This window comes from Mya arenaria, chromosome 12, assembly GCF_026914265.1.
Source record: "Mya arenaria isolate MELC-2E11 chromosome 12, ASM2691426v1".
Lineage (NCBI taxonomy): Eukaryota > Metazoa > Mollusca > Bivalvia > Myida > Myidae > Mya > Mya arenaria.
Window position 1 is genome coordinate 2,247,481 of NC_069133.1, and position 21,636 is coordinate 2,269,116.

General features: G+C 38.7%; 1 protein-coding gene across 6 annotated transcripts in view; it reads left to right on the forward strand.

The window, feature by feature from the left end:
• The window catches only part of LOC128212534 (pleckstrin homology domain-containing family A member 1-like), a 56,931-nt gene continuing 35,295 nt past the window's right edge, over positions 1-21,636 (forward strand). For all 6 annotated transcript variants that reach the window (XR_008257472.1, XR_008257473.1, XM_052918022.1 and 3 more), the window contains exons 1-5: positions 1-62; positions 5,677-5,829; positions 10,863-10,928; positions 13,542-13,587; positions 21,419-21,516. Coding sequence is in view for 4 of the 6 variants with exons in the window: in XM_052918022.1 (XP_052773982.1) it covers positions 5,689-5,829; positions 10,863-10,928; positions 13,542-13,587; positions 21,419-21,516 (351 nt within the window). In the remaining 2 variants the exon portion in view is untranslated. The remainder of the gene's footprint in view (positions 63-5,676; positions 5,830-10,862; positions 10,929-13,541; positions 13,588-21,418; positions 21,517-21,636) is intronic.

Consider the following 21,636-nt stretch of genomic DNA (forward strand, 5'->3'; position numbering starts at 1 on the left):
CGAAAACTTAGTGGATTGTAACCTATATAACTTCCTGCTTCATTTTGTAATAATAAACAAAGGTATTTCTTTCTTTCTTTTTATATATGTAGTAGTATGTACTGTATGATTTTGTCACGTTTTCGCTGATAACATAAAGCAATTGTACTGGGGACGCAAACTACAGTATTAAACTTTAGATCCACGAAAATGTATAACAATTATTATACTACTGCGACAAGGTCTGAACAATTCTTCTACGGCATTCTATGAAAAATGACAATCACCTTTGCCGTGGCAGGACTACTGTTGGGAATAGGTTTATTTTTGACTATCAATAACCGGTTCCACTTAAGTAACCAAATGTCGATGGTATGATCAGTTTTTGACAATACCTTAATTGAAGTTTAATTCTTGTACAATAAATCGTAATCCTTAACGATCAGGTCTTTTTCAGTGCATATGACAGCTGGCTGCTCATTAATTCAGCTATTTTTAACGGGTAGTGCATTCTGTTTATGAATGCTTACATAGTTCAGAAATACAGACTGTCCTAGCCTAGTTCAAATAGTTGTACGTTAACGGATTTCTTTACAATTTTTGTTGCATGTATGGCAAATCCTTCACGTACAACAATTTGTACAAAAAGTGGATAGTTATTATGATCGGGATTCTGGGTTAAAGCATATTGTGTCCATGAAATATCATAAAAACAAGAAATATCACTAGATAATGTTATTTTATATTTGTTCCGTACACAAAAAATAAATATCCAATGAATTATTATGAGTTTGATGGGGTTTTCTTCATTTCATTCTGTCAAATCATAAAGATATATACATGAAGAGCACCTGCAAGGCTGCAGTTTACAGTTTACAACAATCGGAACACTTCGGCCATGGCCGAGTTGTTACGATTATATTTACGAGGACTATCTCGAAGCTTGTCAGAGGTGGCCCAGTTATTACGATAAGGGCAGACAATGTGAATGTCCGTCGGGCATGTCCGGTATATTTCAATTTTGACCGACGAAACTTTTGTTTTGGTCGGTCACAATGTCCGGTGAAAAATTAAAGTCAGCACCGTTTAATTTTCGGAAAATTTACTTTCAGTTTCTAAATAAATGTTCAGAGTTATTTTTATATCATGATTATTCAGCGTGTTAATCCGTGTTTCACTATTTGTAAACCCCGTTTCGACATGTTTCCGTAAAAGCCGATAAAACGCGTAAGGTTCCGATTTCAGCTGGTACTCTAATACTTTTATTTTACGGAAATGTTCGGAAATTACAAAATTCCGTATGTAGTGGTTCCCGGCAATCGTGTTAATTTAAATATGATGATTAATATACCTAGCTGACTTTCTTTCCACTCTGTTTAACAATTGCCAATAACAAGAACTCTACTTTCGTTTTTGCATAAATGTTGTGCCTGAGTTTGACTTGTAGTACAATTCGTTACATTTTATAACCCTATTGTATCTTTAATTTAAAGATGAATTAAAAGAGTAAGATCTAGCTGTTTCATGGGTAGACAAACTAAATAGTTTTTTTGGGGGAGGCAAGGGAAGAAAAAAATTATGACATTTATAAGATCCGAATATTGATTTTTTTTTACATTATGTTTGGCTTTTTTTGTAATTTATTATAGTACTGTAGGACAAATCTCACCAAAAAGATCTAAACCTGTTATAATGGGGAATTACAAAACTTATTTAAAAAAGAGGCTTAAAATCAAGGTTTAGGCTGATGTTACTGAATACTGTTTGTAACATTGCGACAGGTAAGAATTTGGTGCGACAGGTAAACTTTCAGTGTTTACCTGTCGCAATGTCCTGTGAAGAAGGAAAAGTTTTCGCGTTTTCTGTAAGGGTCGAGTTGTTCGGCTTGGCATAATTGATGTCTGTGTCAGTCAAGTTTTGTTTTATTGGAAAGGTAAATCGTGTGTTTTAATGAATTGTAATCATGTTTTGTGCAAAAAAGCTTTTCACTTGCACGGTAAAATAGGAATATATTATCCATTTCAAACATAAAATACTTCACTAAATACAATTTCAATATTTTTCAAATCCCCCCAGTTATGCACAAAACCTGTTCAGACGTTAGCGATTGGAAGAATCCTGTACAACACGTCTATTATTTTAGACTAGTCCTAGCCAAGCTGATATTGCAGTCTGTTATCATTGGCAAAACATATCTGACCGATAAGGCTCTGTGAAGTCATTGAACAAATAGTCATCAGTACGCCAGCCAGGATTTGAAAAGGGCAGGGTGCCAGATCATCATAGATGGCGTGAGCCCTCCTAATAAACGTCAACTACAAACAGATAATGACAAAAAAAATCGCCAATCATGAATATGATCAATCAAAACGTAAAAGTGAATTCCAAAACTCCTGGAAGGAAAACAGACCATGGCTTCTACATGGATCAGGGCTCATCCTAGACAGAAATTTTAGGGAGAAGTGAGAACTGGGGAGGGTGCGGGAGGGGGGTTCCCCCTCCTATAGGTCGGAAAATTTTGAGATTTTAAATGTCAAATGGTGGGTTCTGGTGTGTCCTGGACAACTTTTCTATGCATTTAAATAGGTGTTTGAATTGTTTTTAAAATAGTCATACTGGTTGTTTTTAGTTGGAATTAATTTGTTGTATATACCTTTAATAAAAGTCAAGTTTCAAACATTTTATTACATGCAAACGGTTAACCTATCATGCACACATACATATATATAAGAATTTGAATACATGATGGCATCTTGTAACTCAGTTACACTCTTGTTTGATGTGTAAGAGGGTAAGGGCCCATTCATGAGATGGCCAAGTTCAGCACCTATGGCCACGGCAAGCTGGAGGTGGTACTGAAATTCCTCCTTGGGAAGCTCCCGCTTAGCCAGGTGGTAGGCAGTCTTAAGGAGCTTGGGGTCAAGCTCGTCATCCTTGGACAGTTTGGCCAGTACGATTTTCCTCATGGGTTCCTGGGAATGCAGAACTGTCTCTCCAAGGCGGCCTTGTGCTGATCTGCTGAAAAATATTTTGCTGAAAATACACATATTTCTTTAAAGATATTTCACAGTATCTCGTCATTTTCAGCTGTCATTTAAAATAATTTGGGCACATATTACAACATGTTTTAAAATATATAAAACCAGACACCTTAAAATTAATACCACTTTGAATTTATTTATCTGCAGACTAAGCAATGCTTCTATTGTTTTAATAAATACTTACACAAGCCATGTCTCTGATGATTGGTTGTTTTTGCTGGTTGGTCATGTCCAAGGGCGTAGGCGTTGTCCAACTTAGCACATCTACATACTTCGCAGTGCCATTTTTTATCTGCATCTTGTTTGTACCAACTGAAATTATTTTGATAATTTAACTTTTTGAATGATTCTTATTTGAACTGTCGATCATGTCATCACTATCAACATCGTCAGCTTTACGTTTCAGGCCTGGGGAATCCCGCAGAAGCCACGTAGAAAGCATGATTTCTATTAAACAGAATGCAAAATATCTCATATATAGAATATTGATGTGAACCGTTCGAAGAAAAAATAATGGAAGCATTTCTGAAATAAAAAAACAACAAACCTCAAACTGTGATTCGCACTTGCCCTTCTCGCTAACTTCGCAGTAATCACACCAATTAAGTTCATTTGTCATCAGTGCACATCATTTAAACCACTATTGTCATAAAGTATAAATCCTATTTGGCACAAATTTACATTTACAAACATCGGCAAGTGTAAATATAAATCCCTTACCAGACAACGTGAAAACTTTTTCTTCTTCACAGGACATTGCGACAGGTAAACACCTTAAGTTTACCTGTCGCAACAAATTTTTACCTGTCGCCATGTTAGCAAACAGTATTCGGTTACATCAGCCTAAACCTTGATTTTAAGCCTCTTTTTTAAATAAGTTTTGTAATTCCCCATTATAACAGGTTTAGATCTTTTTGGTTAGATTTGTCTTACAGTTCTATAATAAAAAAAAAAATCAATATTCGGATCTTATGTCATATTTTTTTTCTTCCCTTGCCTCCCAAAAAAGCTCATATCTGGTTCGTCTACCCATGGAACAGCTAGATCTTACTCTTTAATTCATCTTTGAATTAAAGATACAGTAAGGTTATAAAATACGACGAATTGTACTAGAAGTCAAACTCAGGCACAACATTTATGCGAAAGTAGATTTCTTATTATTGGCAAAGTTAAACAGAGCGGAAAGAAAGTCAGCTAGGTATATTAATCATCATCTTTAAATTAACACGATTGCCGGGAAGCAGTTCGCTGAAAATAAATACATAAGGAATTTTGTAATTTCCGAACATTTCCGTAAAATAAAAGAGTACGAGCTGAAATCGGAACCTTACGCGTTCTATCGGCTTTTACGGAAACATGTCGAAACGGAGTTTACAAATAGTGATACACGGATTGACATGCTGAATAATCATGATATAATAGTTAAAAATAACTCTGAACATTTATTTAGAAACTGAAAGTAAATTTTCCGAAAATTAAACGGTGCTGACTGTAATTTTTCGCCGGACATTGTGACCGACCAAAACAAAAGTTTCGTCGGTCAAAATGGAAATATACCGGACATGTCCGACTGTCCGACGGACATTCGCATTGTCTGCCTTACAATTTTATTACATCGATGAAGTAGCGCATGTACACAAAGTCAATGGTGCAAACACGTGCCTCGATTGAATAAAACAAGCGTTCTCATTGGCCGAAGTCAATGGAGCATATTTACTAGGTTTAACATGATTGGCTGTTTGTCAACTGAGCTGACAGGCGGAAGGCGGAGTCGCTCTGTTTTGACAAGTGTTAGTTCTTAGCGATATTGACTTTTTGAATTTTGAAAAAGTCGGCGAAGTTGACTTCGCTTTGATCTTAGAAAATAGCGAAGTTGAAGCGGGCAGGGCGACTTAATCGCCTAAGTCGCCTGGTAGGATGAGCCCTGTGGATAAAACAGAAACTCTGCCTGTCCATGAGTACCGGGTTGAAGTCATTGAAGAGGATAACCATGTCCATTGTGAAATACCAGTCAGTGGTGCTGCCTCTGAACTCCCGCTTAAAGAGCCCTGTCTTCGCGTTATTACCGGAGTTTGATCATGTGATTAGTTTCATCAAACACTTTGACAAACCTATTTCCAAAATAATGTTTTGACAGTACTCCGTCTGACGGCCGTATTGTGAAAAGGTTTGTTGAAGTGTTTAAAGAAACTAAACTCTCAATTAAACTCGGGTAAAACACCAAAGGCGGGGCTCCGTAAGTGGTGTAGACTGCGCTTTGTTTCATTTAAAAATGGTGAAAAAATATTGAAGTAATTTTTGTGTAAAGTCTTAATTCGAAGCAAAATATTGCCTTCTGACGTAGCATTTATGATGCAATTTATCACGTGGTATACACACATTGTAAACTTCTGTACTAATATTTAAATCAGGATAGGTAGCTTTAACTCTATACTATTGTGCAGTTGTAAAAGATTATATCCAAAAACAGGTAGGAAGTACGCTGGTGTCTTGAAATTTAATTGACTTTGAAACAGTTCCAAAAGGGGTCTTAGCCCCTTCACCATGCTTTTTGCATGAATACCTCATACTTAAACAGACCCCTTGTTATTTTTCAGGATTGACATTTATTAGCTCTATGATCCCTTATATTTATGTCATATAATTGTTTTCACAGAAGATGTAAGGCATGTCTGGTGTTGGTGAAAAGTCGCGGGAACTATGCGGGTTTCTCAAGGTGGAGGACAGTAAACACCAGTTCTCCAAAAGACGTTTCTTCCATCTTGATCTCAACAATCAAACACTCAGTATTTACCTTGATCATCCAAATGTAAGTACACGTAGATCATAAATGACGACACCAGCATGAAATTAAGTCGTGATATACTGTTGATAAATAAATAGTGTTAAAACCTGACATCATAAGTGAACAGGTCCGGCAGATCTTCTGAAAATGATGGGTGGATGACCGACATATTTTGAGATGACTAAATAGCGAAAAGGTATTTGAAAGCGAAATGTCTGTTAAAACTTTCGCTGATTATTTGCCTTTGCGGTATTTAGTCGATCCCATACTGATATTGACGTCACATAACATCACCAAAAGTCGGCCATTTCGGATTTCCGATATGCGATCATGATATTGATTCCCGGGAATAAACGAGTAAATACGATTCATCAGTAAAGGCATTTTATTACAACAGTTTTGATTGGTTCTTGGTTTGCAACAAAGTACAATCAAAATCGTCGGCACTCAATTTACTTTGTCTGCAGTCAAAATGGCGGCGGTTGGTGGAATTACCGGACGACTGAAAAACCAGAAAGCACCTTAATGGCGGCGATGTTTAAATATTTTTTGCGAGACCAGGTGTTTTTTTTTACTAAACGACATGTCAATGTAAAGTTTATGTTTTTTTTTTTTTGTAAACTAAATCAGAAAAGCATTAAAAACAGTTGACAATCATTTGTTTACTCTTTATGTATACTATTACATATTTGTTCGGACAGGCAAATATTTTTTCAGACAGGCAAAAACTTCCAAAGTGCCTGTCCGGTGGACAGGCAGAAATTTTACAATTTCGGGAGACTGAATGAAAGGAAGTGCAGTGCACAAAAACCATAAGAGTATTGTGCATATTTATAAAGTTATCTCCCCTTAATCATTTTTTCATAATTGATACTTGTCACAACCCTACTCATAGGACTGAAATAAAACTTGGTATATACATGTAGACAGATGGCAATGAGAGGAAGTGCAGTGCTCAAGAATGAAAATCATACCATACATATTAATTAAGATATCTCCCCTTAACAATTTTTCATGATTGGTGCTTGTCCGGGTGATATGTTGGAAACTACATGTACGAAAGGGATTGAAATGAAACTTCAAATATATAGATGTCAATGAGAGAAAATGCAGTGCACAGGAACCATAATCCTGCCCTGTATATTTTTTTAGTTTTCTCCCCTTGACCTGATATTTTTCATAATTGGGTACTTGTCAGGGCCATATCTTGGAAAAGTACTTGATGGATTGAAATATAACTTTAAATGTAGATATATGTATACAAACTTTGTAAGTTAGTAGATGGAAAATGTACTATAGAAACAGTCTACATCTGACTTAAGCTGTCTGTAGTGAGATAGGTGTTTTATTTGGCAGAAGTGATCACCACAGCATGAGCACAGACCCATATCCCTTCCTTCAAGGTCAAGCTCACAGCAACCTTCTGAACTTAGTGTGTTTTGATACAGAAGCCTTACTGATAATAGTTTGTGTTTGGTCCATATTTTTCTCACTCATGGTGGAGTTTAAAATATTTGGCAGAGGTGACCACCAAAGCCTGAGTATGTGTCGAGCACATGACCCATGTCAAGGTCACAGCAACCACCTGAACTTAGTATGTGTCTGTAGGTCTGTTCCATTTTGTCCGATCTATATCTTTCTCATTCATGGTCGGATTTTAAAATCATATGGCAAAAGTGACCTACATAGCACAAGAATGTTTCTGCACAAGACCCATGTCCCTATCTTAAAGGTCACATGACCTCCGAAACTTAGTAAGTTTTGATATATAAGCCTCACTGATAATGGTTTATGTCCTGTCCATATCTTTCTCATTCATGGTCTGATTTTAAAATTATTTGTCAGAAGTGACCTACAAAGCATGAGGAAGTGTCATGGCACAATACCCATATCCCTACCTTCAAGGTCACAGCAAGTGCCTGAACTGTGTATGTTTTCCAATATAAGCCATACTGATAATAGTTCGTGTCAAGTCCATTTCTTCTCATACATGGTCAGATTTTAAATTTTGAGCTTGGCTGATTTCTTCCATTTTGAAAACATGGTATATATAATATAATTGTAAAACCCCATGGTGTCCTTGCTGGCATGCAAAACTTGCAATAACTTTGGACATTACTCAAAAACTGTTCAATGTTGTTACACATGTTTCCAGGGTTATTACCCTTAGCATGCAGTGTTCAAGCCATGATTTGAAGTGCTAGGTCAGAAAGGGCACTTTTGATGTGCATTGAATGAGCCTTCATGGGGCACTTGCAAGGATCAATGTTCAATTCATATTGTGTATGTGTTGTTATGAATACCTAAACTGTTATCTTTACTTTAGCGTCAAATTATTATAATACTTTGAAGAGTCACCCTGTGGTTGGTTTGTTGGTAGGTCAGTCGGTCTGTTGCATTTTTTAGCTTAACTATTCGAAGAGAGCTTTCCTACTCACCCAAGCATCGGCGATGGTGTCACACCTTGGTTAAGGTTTTGCATGTAAGCCCCTTTAGATCATTATCTCAGCAAATGCATCATGTATTGCATTGAAAATTAAGATATGTTTTCCCAAATATCCAACCTACTTAATTAATCAAGTTAGATAACACTAATTTAAATATAATGCAAATAATGGGCCTTTATTATTTGACTTAGAAATTCTGGTTAAGGTTTTGCATGTAAGCACACATAGGTTAATATCTCAGCAACTACTTAATGTATTACATTGAGACTTTATACAATGGTACTCAACCATCCAACCTACTCAATTAACCAAGTTAGATAAATCTAGTTTGCATTTAATGCAAATAATTGCCCTTTATTGTTTGACTTAAAAAATTCCGGTAAAGGTTTTGCGTGTAAGCACACATCGGTTAATATCTCAGCAAATGCATCATGTATTGCATTGAAACTTAAGATATATATTCCCAACTACCTAACCTACTAAATTAATGAAGTTAGGTAACATTTTTTATGAGTATAATGCAAATTATGGGCCTTTATTTTTGACTTAGAAATTCTGGTCAAGGTTTTGCATGTAAGCACACATTTTACCCTCTTGCAGTGTTATTGTCCTTTGTCACTTTTCCTTGTCCGAAGCATAAGTTAAAAATTACTGGATGGATTTAATTAATCTTTATACAATGGTAAAGCACAATGAGAGGAATTACAGTGTGCAAGAACCATAAATCCATTTCAGCTAATTACAAAGTTATTGCCTTTGTCACTTTTTCTTGTCAGGAGTATAACTTTAAAACAACTGGATGGAATTAAATTAAATTTCATAAAATGATAAAGCACAATGAGAGGGATTACAGTGTACAAGAACCGTACCGTAACTCTATTCCAGCTTGTAACAGAGTTATTGCCCCTTGTGACTTTTTCTTGTCGGAAGCATTACTCGAAAACTACTGAATGGAATTGTATTAATATTCTTTCAATGGTAAAGAACAATAAGAGGACGTGCATTGTACAAAAACCATAACTCTATTTCAGCTCACTACAGAGTTATTGCCCTGTTACTTTTTAGCCTGACTATTCGAAGAATAAGGAGAGCTATCTTAGTCACGCGAGCGTTATAGTTTGCGTACCACCTCAAATATTTTCAAAGTCCATTGACATATGGCTTTGAAACTTTGCACGCTTGTTCACCATCATGCCCCCAACCTATACACTGGAGGAGGTAACTCTATCAAGCATTTTGACAAAATATTGCCCCTTTTTCTACCTAGAATTTACATTAAAGTTTCCGTACCACCTCAAATATTTTCAAAGTCCATTGACATATGGCTTTGAAATTTTGCACACTTGTTCACCATCATGCCCCCAACATGTACACTGGAGGAGGTAACTCTATCAAGCATTTTGACAAAATATTGCCCCTTTTTCTACCTAGAATTTACATTAAAGTTTGCGTACCACCTCAAATATTTTCAAAGTCCATTGACATATGGCTTTGAAATTTTGCACACTTGTTCACCATCATGCCCCCAACCTGTACACAGGAGGCGGTAACTCTATCAAGCATTTTGACAAAATTATGCGCCTTTTTCTACTTAGAATTTACATTAAAGTTTGGATACCACCTCAAATATTTTCAAAGTCCATTGACATCTGGCTTTGAAACTTTACACGCTTGTTCACCATCATGCCCCCAACCTGTACACAGGAGAAAGTAACTCTATCAAGCATTTTGACAAAATTTTGCCCCTTTTTCTACTTAGAATTTACATTAAAGTTTCCGTACCACCTTAAATATTTTCAAAGTCCATTGACATCTTGCTTTGAAACTGTGCACACTTGTTCAGCATCATGCCCCAAACCTGTACACACAAGGAGGTAACTCTATTAAGCATTTTGACAAAATTATGCCCCTTTTTTTTCTTAGAATATACATTAAAGTCCATTGACATCTGGCTTTGAAACTTCGCACACTTGTTCATCATCATACCCTGACCTGAACACAGGGGGAGGTCACTGTATCAAGTATTTTGACAAAATTATGCCCCTTTTTCGACTTAGAATTTACGTTTAAGTTGGCGTACCACTTTAAAATTCAATTTATGTAAATATCTCAGCACATCATGTATTGCATTGAAATCTAATCTAACAGTGATCCATGCATGTTTCTCCAAAACTTTTCAATCCATACACTGGAAAGCGGCAGAATAGTCAAGCTTAAATACTCACTGGATTTTAATAAAAAAAACACATTGGTTAAGCATGATAAGTGGACCTGAATCCCTCATGCTAAGTTTGATACAACAATGTGAACAGGGCTCTAAACCCTGCATTGACCTGAATCCCTCATACTCAAATGTTAAGAATTGGTATTGTTGAATTGTTCTCAACCATGAATTAAAAAAATGATCCAAATTTGTCATTTGTTAAAAGGCGACTATTACAAAATTTTGGTTTTCTCATTTTTACCACCAAAAGTAAAAAATAAAACAGTCATAGTGCAGCTGAACTGTTTCCTACATCTTGTAAGAAAGGAAATACTCATACTGGTAGTTAATAAGTTCCCATACAAATGTTATTATTGTTTTTAATATGTATTTGTTTTTTTTAACAGGATTTGCCAAAGACATGCAAGACAAATGAGCCATATGAAGTAATATATCTTAACTTTGTGTCACAGGTGAGAACAGAGAATAATTATGTCTGCGTTTTTTTTATTTTCCCTTTTAAAAAATGAAATTTTGAAATTCTTTTTTAAAGGGTCTATTGAATGGAATAAATATTTTGATGATAAATTGAGTAAGCTTAGTTCATAGATATATTATACTTGTTTAGTATTGAAGATTTTATGAATTTAAATGAGATTTATTTATATACAGTTGAAATGTAATTATTAGGGATGCAATCGAATGGCAAAATTGATATTCGAATATTCGTTAATTCTTTCGATCGAATATTCGAATATTCGATTACCAATATGAATGTATAAGAAATGTAGTAAACAACTTTTATTGTTTGCTTTAGTAATAGCCGGGGCATTTTAACCCTTCTTCGTTGTAGCCGGTATACGCGAAGGACCCTGATTTTTCCAAACATTGGCAATGAAATTCCCCATTTACAAAAATATCGAACAAAAGCAATAGCCACTGAAAAAGGCGAAGATCGTAAATGCCTGGTTGAATGTCATGATGCACCAACGGGTCGTTCTGTAGGACGAGCGGCCTCGTTCTGGGATTGACATCTACTAAATATAACTATGAAAACACCAAACCTACTCGGAAATTAGATAAATAATAAAACGAAAATAACCCTGAATTTTGACCCATCTACAGTCTTCGACGTAACCCACTCGACCATCGATCGAGTCGAGCTGTTTTCCGCTCGGTCGACTGAAAAAATCAAGTCACTAGCCCGCCCTGTGGAGTGATTTTTCCCGAAAAATAATTATCCGAAATGTTTTACCTATCGGTATCCGTATCTGTTACAACAGGCTACCTAGACGCTTATTGAAATGCGCTTAATAGACGCTTACACTATTACTGGTTTACCGCTATTCGCATCAGATTGATAAACGCTTATTCAAAATGTAACATTTCGTGTACTTGAGGGACGCTTGAAAAATTGAGAACGGGATACAGTCTAATCGTGTAGCTGTCATTTCTTCACACCGAACGATGTCGCTTCACGTTATTTCGAAGGAGCTACCCCGAAAAGAAAGGCTCCTGGTGACAGGCCTGATGCTAAAAAGGAGGTAACTAAGGTTTATGAACAGGCAAGAAAACGAAAGTTCCAGTCATTTTGGACTGTGAACAGGCCATGGCTTTGTTACAGTGAGGGTATTATGACTTGTAGCATTTGTAAACAGTTCTCCCCAACCAATGACAATGCCTTCGTCAAAGGTACAACATACTGAATGGATGGTAGGTTAAATAAAGCAAGAATTGATATAGTTATTAAAAAGTATATGAAACTATATGAATTCAAAAGCATGACAAACAATAATTGAATAATCTACATGTTTAATACAATGTAGATGTTAACAATTTCAGACCTCTACACCATCTGGCCAGAAGAGACGAGTTGGAGAGGGTATAAAGCAGCCTGCCAGACCCAAGGAGGTCATCACCCTTACAGACTCTGATCTCGACAAGGCAGATGAGATGGACCAGGCAGACGAGGTGACAGACACAAGATCTCAGTTACAATATAACTGTTTGTACTGAATTTTACAATAATTATTAAATACTATTTTCGGTTGAACAGTTATTTTGACAAATAAATTTTATGCAATTTCATGCATTACATTTAGTCAACTAGGACATCGCTGGTGCCAGAGAAGATGATGTATGATGGAGACAATAGTGACGGAGAAACCGAATGCGAGATGTCAGAAGACCTACCTTGTGTTTTCATTGTTGATGGAATACAGTAGAGATTAAAATGAGAAAACAGTTTACTAGTGTTATAGCTTTATTACCTTACACATACATTAAAATATCTCTGTTAAAAAGTTATTTTGGTCCGGGCTACTGAAACTTGATTCGGGCTAGTGCTTTTTCCAGGCTGCTAGCCCGACTGGGCTAGTGCTTGAAAAAAATTAGTGCGAAGACTGCATCTATTGTATAACAATGACCTAAATTGCTATTCTATACAGTTACATTTCAAAGCACGAATGTTATATCGAAACATGGAAAACAGCATATAACTAGCACACGTCATCCATATCATTACGGCGATTTGAGCAATACTGCACAGCTTAATTGACAGCCATGACACCACTTTGGTTGCCGATTCCGTTTATTATCCAATAATGGTCATTAGAATTTACCGAAAATAATTGAAAGTTGTTTGATGCCACTTGTCTTATAGCCAGTTTTTGTAAAATTACGGGTACTGTTTATAGTCTCTGACTATGTGTCCCTAATTAACATATGACGCGTGTACCGGTATGGTGTCATCACGTCACGCCTCTGGCATTTAGGGGCCAATCGTTGTAAAAACAAGACATGCTAATATATACAACAGCACAGATGTAGGAAAAAGGTTTATTATTATATTTACCAAACAAAAAGCATCGAATATTCGAATACCAATTTTGACATTCGAATATTAAACGTTCGATCGAATATTCGAATATTCGAATATTCGTTTGCATCCCTAGTAATTATGTATAAATTATCATTATACCTACATCCATATTGTTATGCTTAAAAGATAACAAGGAACAATAATGATTTTTCATTATAATATTACCAAACATTTCAACAGTGTACCTGCTGCTTGTATATTTCAGGTTAGCGATGCACGAAAGGCTCGTCCCAAGGCTGGCTATTGCTTCTGTAAGTTGACAAGTTTGACTGAGAGTGAGGTGGTCTAGTGTTTGTCATATTCTCATTGCCCACATTCGAGCCCTGGAGAGGCACTTATGATGGCCTAGGTTTGAGCCCACCAGCCAGAGCCCAACAGGGGCACTTTCTCATGGTTAAAGCCGATCAGGGGCACTTTCTCATGGCTCAAGCACATCAGGGGCACTTTCTCATGGCTCAAGCCGATCAGGGGCACTTTCTCATGGCTCAAGCCGATCAGGGGCACTTTCTCATGGCTCAAGCACATCAGGGGCACTTTCTCATGGCTCAAGCCCAACAGGGGCACTTTCTCATGGCTCAAGCCAAACAGGGGCACTTTCTCATGGTTAAAGCCGATCAGGGGCACTTTCTCATAGCCCAAGCCCATTTGGGGCACTTTCTCATGGCTCAAGCCGATCAGGGGCACTTTCTCATGGCTCAAGCCGATCAGGGGCACTTTCTCATAGCTCAAGCCCATTAGGGGCACTTTCTCATGGCTCAAGCCGATCAGGGGCACTTTCTCATGGCTCAAGCACATCAGGGGCACTTTCTCATAGCTCAAGCCCATTAGGGGCACTTTCTCATGGCTCAAGCACATCAGGGGCACTTTCTCATGGCTCAAGCCGATCAGGGGCACTTTCTCATGGTTAAAGCCGATCAGGGGCACTTTCTCATGGCTCAAGCCCATCAGGGGCACTTTCTCATGGCTCAAGCCCAACAGGGGCACTTTCTCATGGCTCAAGCCAAACAGGGGCACTTTCTCATGGCTCAAGCCAAACAGGGGCACTTCTCTCATGGCTCAAGCCCAACAGGGGCACTTTCTCATGGCTCAAGCCCATCAGGGGTACTTTCTTAGCCCTGGCTCAAGCCAACCTTGGGCACTTGCTCATGGCCAGAGTTTGAGCCTACCAGGGTGCTTTCTTAGGGTCAAGGTTCAAGCTTATCAGATGCATCAAGTTCAAGCTCATCAAGGGAACTTACTTTTTTTACCCATTTTTAAGCAAACCAGGGGAAACCTTCTCATGGCATAGGTTCAAGCCCACTATAGGCACCTTTTCATTGTCCGATTTTGAGCTAGCCAGGGGCACTTTCTCATGGGCCATTTTTGGACTCGACAGGGCACTTGCTCATGGCACATGTTTTAGCCCTCCATGGGCACTTGCTCATGGCCCAAGTTATAGCCAACCAGGGGCACTTTCTTATGGCCAAAGTTCCAGCCAACAATGGATACTTCCTCATAACCCAAGTTTTCGACAGGGGCACTTCTAATGGCCCAGGTTCAATCCCACCATGGGCATTTACTCATGGCCCAAGTTTGAGATCGAGCCTATTAATGACACTATCTTATGGCCAGGGTTAAAACCCACCAAGGGCTCCTTCTCATGGCCAAGGTTTGAGTCTGCCAGGAATACTTGCTCATGAATGCCCTCTCAAAATTTACATCAATACTGCTCTCAGCCCCTGACACATACTCATAACATCATTCATTAAGCTAATTGCTTTTATCACAATCAAGTTAAAATGAATTGATTTAACTGACTGCACAAATTACTGCGTCTGATGGAGATCAAACTCATAACCCTTCGCGCTGCTGGCAGACACTCTACCCCACATTATTTATAAAAGTTACGTCTATAGCAAGACTGTACAGTAGTGACTGTACATATCTAATACCCGGTTACACCTTTTCCTTCAATTTTAAAATTCATCCTCTAATTTCAAAGACTTATTAGGTATATCAAGCAACTTAAGCTTTTACATTGGGGTGCCAAAGGTTACAGATTGCATAAATTGCTAAGTATGTGCCTCGGATGGAAATCTGACCCACACCCCCTCTCTCTCTGCCGGCAGACACTACTGCATCGCTATAAATATTAGCTTTAAAGTGAGTTTGATCCCTACCAGGTTCTGGAATGGTAGAGAGGAAATAAGTGTTGGCCTTTCATCCAAGAGGTTGTGGGTTTCATCCCCACCAGGGTGAAAATGGGTTTGTTGTTCATGCGTCTGCCTCTCTACCAAGTGGTTGTGGTTGGCATTCATGCCAGGGTTGTTTGTTCAAGCCTACCAGGGGTACCTTCTCATGGACCTTTTTAAATGGACAGCTGTCCTGGCCCCAATTTCTCAAAACTTCTTAAGCTTAACAGTCTTAAGTAGTTTATTTCAAATATTCAAAACACATACTTAAATGTGATTTTGGTAAATTAAATATGGTTATTTGTGATATCCATGAAAGAAATTCCTATTTAAGGTTGAGTAACTAATGAAGTTAATGCTATGTGAAATATTGGCAAAGAGAAGTAGTGAGATTAGCTTAATCCTGTTATAAGGGACTGGCACACTGTCAGTGTCTGGGCTTTTTGTGTCGCCTGAAAAGACGACATATAGGGGTTACTTTTGTCGGCAGTGGCGGCGGCGTCCCATTTTCGCTTCTCCGGGGTATATCTCCTAAACTATTAGTGGTATCAACTTGAAACTTCATACGTACATAGATCTAATTGAGGGCAAGTGCAGTGCACAAGAACTGTTACTCTTGCTTCCATATTTTTAGAGTTTTGCCCTTTGTTATTTTTCATGCTTAAAATTTTGTCCGGGGCATATCTTGTAGAATATAAGAGTTATCAACTTGAAACTTCATATGTAGATAGATCTCATGGAGGGCAAGTGCAGTGCACAATAACAGTAACTCTTGCTTTCTTAGTTTTAAAATTATTGCCCTTTGTTAATTTTCATGCTAAAGTGCAGTGCACAATAACAGTAACTCTTGCTTTCTTAGTTTTAAAATTATTGCCCTTTGTTAATTTTCATGCTTAAAGTTTTGTCCGGGGCATATCTTGAAGAATATAAGAGGTATCAACTTGAAACTTCATAGCTAGACAGATCTCATGGAGGGCAAGTGCAGTGCACAATAACAGTAACTCTTGCTTTGTTAGTTTTAAAGTTATTGCCCTTTGTTAATTTTCATGCTTAAAGTTTTGTCCGGGGCATATCTTGAAGAATATAAGAGGTATCAACTTGAAACTTCATAGCTAGATATATCTCATTGAGGGCAAGTGCAGTGCACAATAACAGTAACTCTTGCTTTCTTAGTTTTAAAGTTATTGCCCTTTGTTAATTTTCATGCTTAAAGTTTTGTCCGGGGCATATCTTGAAGAATATAAGAGGTATCAACTTGAAACTTCATAGCTAGATATATCTCATTGAGGGCAAGTGCAGTGCACAAGAACCGTTACTCTTGCTGCCATATTTTTAGAGTTATTGCCCTTTGTTAATTTTCTTGCTTAGGTTTTGTCCGTGGCATATCTCGTAAACTATAGGAGGTTTCAACCTGAAACTTATTCCGTAGGTATATCTGATTGAGGGTTCAAATGCCACCTACACTTGAAAGTTAAATGGCAACATCATTGTCTATAAATGAATAAAATGCCAATCTAACAGCTATAATGTCGACAGTAAATAATTCGTCAGGCGACACATCCAACTCGCGGAGTTCTAGTTATCTATACAGACTTAAAGAAAATTTTACTGGATGAGTAACTGAAATTGTGTTCAGCAAAAAAACTAACCATTCCCATGCATGATGTTCCATCAGTTTTATTATTAGTCAAAGCACTTTAATTGAAGAATAAATTAAATATACTAGTATATTTATTTGCGGAGACAATCATAAAACCTATCCAGCCAAGTTTGTGTTGCTAGCTCTCAGAACTACGGTACTTTATAAAACATCTGTTCTGAATGGCTGAATAACAAAAATAAACTGATATTTTATCAATGACATTTTATTATTGTTAGTGACATTTTATGAAGTTATCATTACATCCAGAAATGATATATTTTTAATGAATATGATTATTTGAAATCACATCAGCAGATGTCACATGTTTGGTATTGATGAGAAATGTATCAGACTTACTGTTGTTTTCTTTCTCATTTTAACAACACTAATGAATAGTTATAATACATGAATCTGTAAGATTTACAAAGGGGCTGGGTCCTTTTGGTCATATTGGTGAAGTGGAGGTGTACACCTCTCACCCAAGAGGTTGTGTGTTCGATCCCGCCAGTGTAAGGATGGTCTAGTAGAGGTGTCCACCTCTCACCTAAGAGGTTATGGGTCCAATCCCTGCCAGTGTGATGATGGTCTAGTGGTGTAGGTGTCCGCCTCTCACCTAAGAGGTTATGGGTCCAATCCCTGCCAGTGTGAGGATGATCTAGTAGAGGTGTCCACCTCTCACCTAAGAGGTTATGGGTCCAATCCCTGCCAGTGTGATGATGGTCTAGTGGTGTAGGTGTCCGCCTCTCACCTAAGAGGTTATGGGTCCAATCCCTGCCAGTGTAAGGGTGGTCTAGTAGAGGTGTCCACCTCTCACCTAAGAGGTTATGGGTCCAATCCCTGCCAGTGTGAGGATGGTCTAGTAGAGGTGTCCACCTCTCACCTAAGAGGTTATGGGTCCAATCCCTGCCAGTGTAAGGATGGTCTAGTAGAGGTGTCCACCTCTCACCTAAGAGGTTATGGGTCCAATCCCTGCCAGTGTGAGGATGGTCTAGTAGAGGTGTCCACCTCTCACCTAAGAGGTTATGGGTCCAATCCCTGCCAGTGTGAGGATGGTCTAGTAGAGGTGTCCACCTCTCACCTAAGAGGTTATGTGTTCGATCCCGCCAGTGTAAGGATGGTCTAGTAGAGGTGTCCACCTCTCACCTAAGAGGTTATGGGTCCAATCCCTGCCAGTGTGAGGATGGTCTAGTAGAGGTGTCCACCTCTCACCTAAGAGGTTATGGGTCCAATCCCTGCCAGTGTAAGGATGGTCTAGTAGAGATGTCCACCTCTCACCTAAGAGGTTATGGGTCCAATCCCTGCCAGTGTGAGGATGGTCTAGTAGAGGTGTCCACCTCTCACCTAAGAGGTTATGGGTCCAATCCCTGCCAGTGTGAGGATGGTCTAGTAGAGGTGTCCACCTCTCACCCAAGAGGTTGTGTGTTCGATCCCGCCAGTGTAAGGATGGTCTAGTAGAGGTGTCCACCTCTACCTAAGAGGTTATGGGTCCAATCCCTGCCAGTGTGAGGATGGTCTAGTAGAGGTGTCCACCTCTCACCTAAGAGGTTATGGGTCCAATCCCTGCCAGTGTAAGGATGGTCTAGTAGAGATGTCCACCTCTCACCTAAGAGGTTATGGGTCCAATCCCTGCCAGTGTGAGGATGGTCTAGTAGAGGTGTCCACCTCTCACCTAAGAGGTTATGGGTCCAATCCCTGCCAGTGTGAGGATGGTCTAGTAGAGGTGTCCACCTCTCACCCAAGAGGTTGTGTGTTCGATCCCGCCAGTGTAAGGATGGTCTAGTAGAGGTGTCCACCTCTCACCTAAGAGGTTATGGGTCCAATCCCTGCCAGTGTGAGGATGGTCTAGTAGAGGTGTCCACCTCTCACCTAAGAGGTTATGGGTCCAATCCCTGCCAGTGTAAGGATGGTCTAGTAGAGGTGTCCACCTCTCACCTAAGAGGTTATGGGTCCAATCCCTGCCAGTGTAAGGATGGTCTATAGAGGTGTCCACCTCTCACCTAAGAGGTTATGGGTTCAATCCCTGCCAGTGTGAGGATGGTCTAGTGGTATAGGTGTCCACCTCTCACCCAAGAGGTTGTGTGTTCGATCCCGCCAGTGTGAGGATGGTCTAGTGATAAAGGTGTCTTCCTCTCACCCAAGAGGTTGTGGGCTGATCCCCACCTGGGTGAAATGTCTAGTGGTTTAGGTGTCCGCCTCTTTCCCAAGAGGTTGTGGTTCTTATTCCCACAAGGGTGAAAGTGGTCTTGTGGTTAAAGATAGGTGTATGCCTTTCATCCTTGAGGTTGTGGGTCCAGTCCCCCCTAGTGTAAGGATGGTCTAGTGGTATTGGTGTCCGCCTCTCACCCAAGAGGTTGTAGGTCTAATCTTCACCAGTGTGAGAATGGTCTAGTGGTAAAGGTTTTTTCCTTTCATCATAATGGTTGTTCGTCAGAGTGATCTCCGCCCGTGTGAGAATGGTCTAGTGGTATAGGTGTCTGCCTCTCACATATGAGTTTGTGGGTTTTTACTCTCCACCAGGTTGAAAGTGGACCTGTGATATCGATGCACACTTCTCACCGAAGAGATTGTTGGTTTGAACCCCACTAGGGTGAGAGTGGTAGGCCTCCCCTTTCATCCAAGATGTTAGTGGTTGATTCTTTCCCCTCCAGGATGACAGTGGTGTACTGGTATAGGTGTATGCCTCAAGAGGCTGTGCGTACAATCCCCACAATTATGAGAGTGGTGTGGTGATAAAGGTATCTGCCTCTTACCTAAGGGGTTGAGGGTTTCATCACCATCAGGGTGAGAATGGTGAAGTTGTGCAGGTGTCTGTCACTCATCCAATAGGCCGTTGGTTTATCCCCACCAGGATGAGAGAGTTCTAGTGGTGCGTTGCAGATGTCTGCCACTGATCCAATAGGCTGTGAGTTTATCCCCGCCAGGATGACAGTTGTCTAGTTGTATAGGTGTTTGCATTTTACTCAAGAGGTTGTGGCTTCAATCTCTACTGGGATGAAAGTTGTCTAGTGGAACAATAGTCTGCCTCTCACCCTAGAGATTGTGAGTTTGATACCCAGCAAGGATACTATCTCATGCCTCTTTAAAGGGACACCATTACTTTTTTCTACCAAGGAAACTGATGTTAAGAGTGATTCACATTAGAGTTTAGCTGTACTCACAATCATACGAAAATAAATTAGTATTCCCTTATTGTTATCATTTTCAGAAGTGGTCAGTTTTTAGCTCTCCTGAGCTATTAGAATTGGCCTTAGTCTGTTGTCTGTCAGTATGTATGTCCTTCAACAAAAAATTATTGGGTAAAACTAAAAGACATCTTCTTTGAAACCATCCAACCAAATTTTATGAACTTCACTGAAAGCTTCCCAGGGTGACCTACATAAATACAAGATGGCTACAACAACATCAAAATGGCCTATTTCCTGATTTTTCTTTACCAAACATCTCCTCTCAAATTACTGAGGCAAATTTATTGAAACTTTACAGGAATCTTCATTGGGTGCCAATCTACAAAAATACTATAAGGCGTCGGGATTGGTCAACAGCAACAAAGAATGGTTGACTTTCTGTTTTATGTTTTAAAAATCTATCTGAAATATCCTTTTTCTTTATCTGTAAAAAATTACAACAAAATGTTATTACCTAATTAAACATCAACAAATTCTGAGCAACTTTCCAACAAGATTGTTATGGTTTAATTGTTAAATATAAAAAGTTTATACAAAGTGGAAATTCCATATTGTTAAAATCTGATAGTTATGTCATATAGAAACAAGGGCAGCAAATCTTGCTGCATTGTCTCCCTTGCTCTTTAAGGTCATGTTGGGATGATCGTCTATTTTAAGTAGCAAGGAAATAGATTTTATTCTTTATGAATTCTTCAAATTAATCACTTCCGAGGTTATTATTGTTCTTTTTATGGAAAATATCAGCAGCATTTTTCTTTTTATGAACTGGTCTGTAAGTTAAGCTGTGTCTTTGACAATATCAGTTATAGTCAGCGCCTTCCTGGGGAGCTAAGCTCAATAATGACCCACTACATGATATTGGGTGTATTACACAACAAATGTTTTTCTTTACATATCTCAGGTGAGCGAATCAGGAGCTTTATGGCCCTCTTGTTTTTATTTATAGCTTAATATGCTTTAATCCTTGATGTCTATTAATGGGCTCATATTATTAATGATGTGCGACCTTCACCCGCATCAGGTAGAAAACAGTGGTAAAGTTATGCAAGTATTAACTGTTGTTGTTGTTTCTTTATAACTTCAGGTATCACACACACTGGTGACCAGTCCTTTTATCAAGCAGAAAATGAAGAGCAGATGAACAAATGGATTGAAGCTCTAAATGAGGCCTGTAAAATAACGGTATGCTTAAATCATGGATTAAAGGATGATGCAGTACGGTATTGTTAAAAATTGATGATTCGCCATAAAAGTCAGCGATTATCGATATTACAATTTTATACATTTTTAATGGTTGCAAAT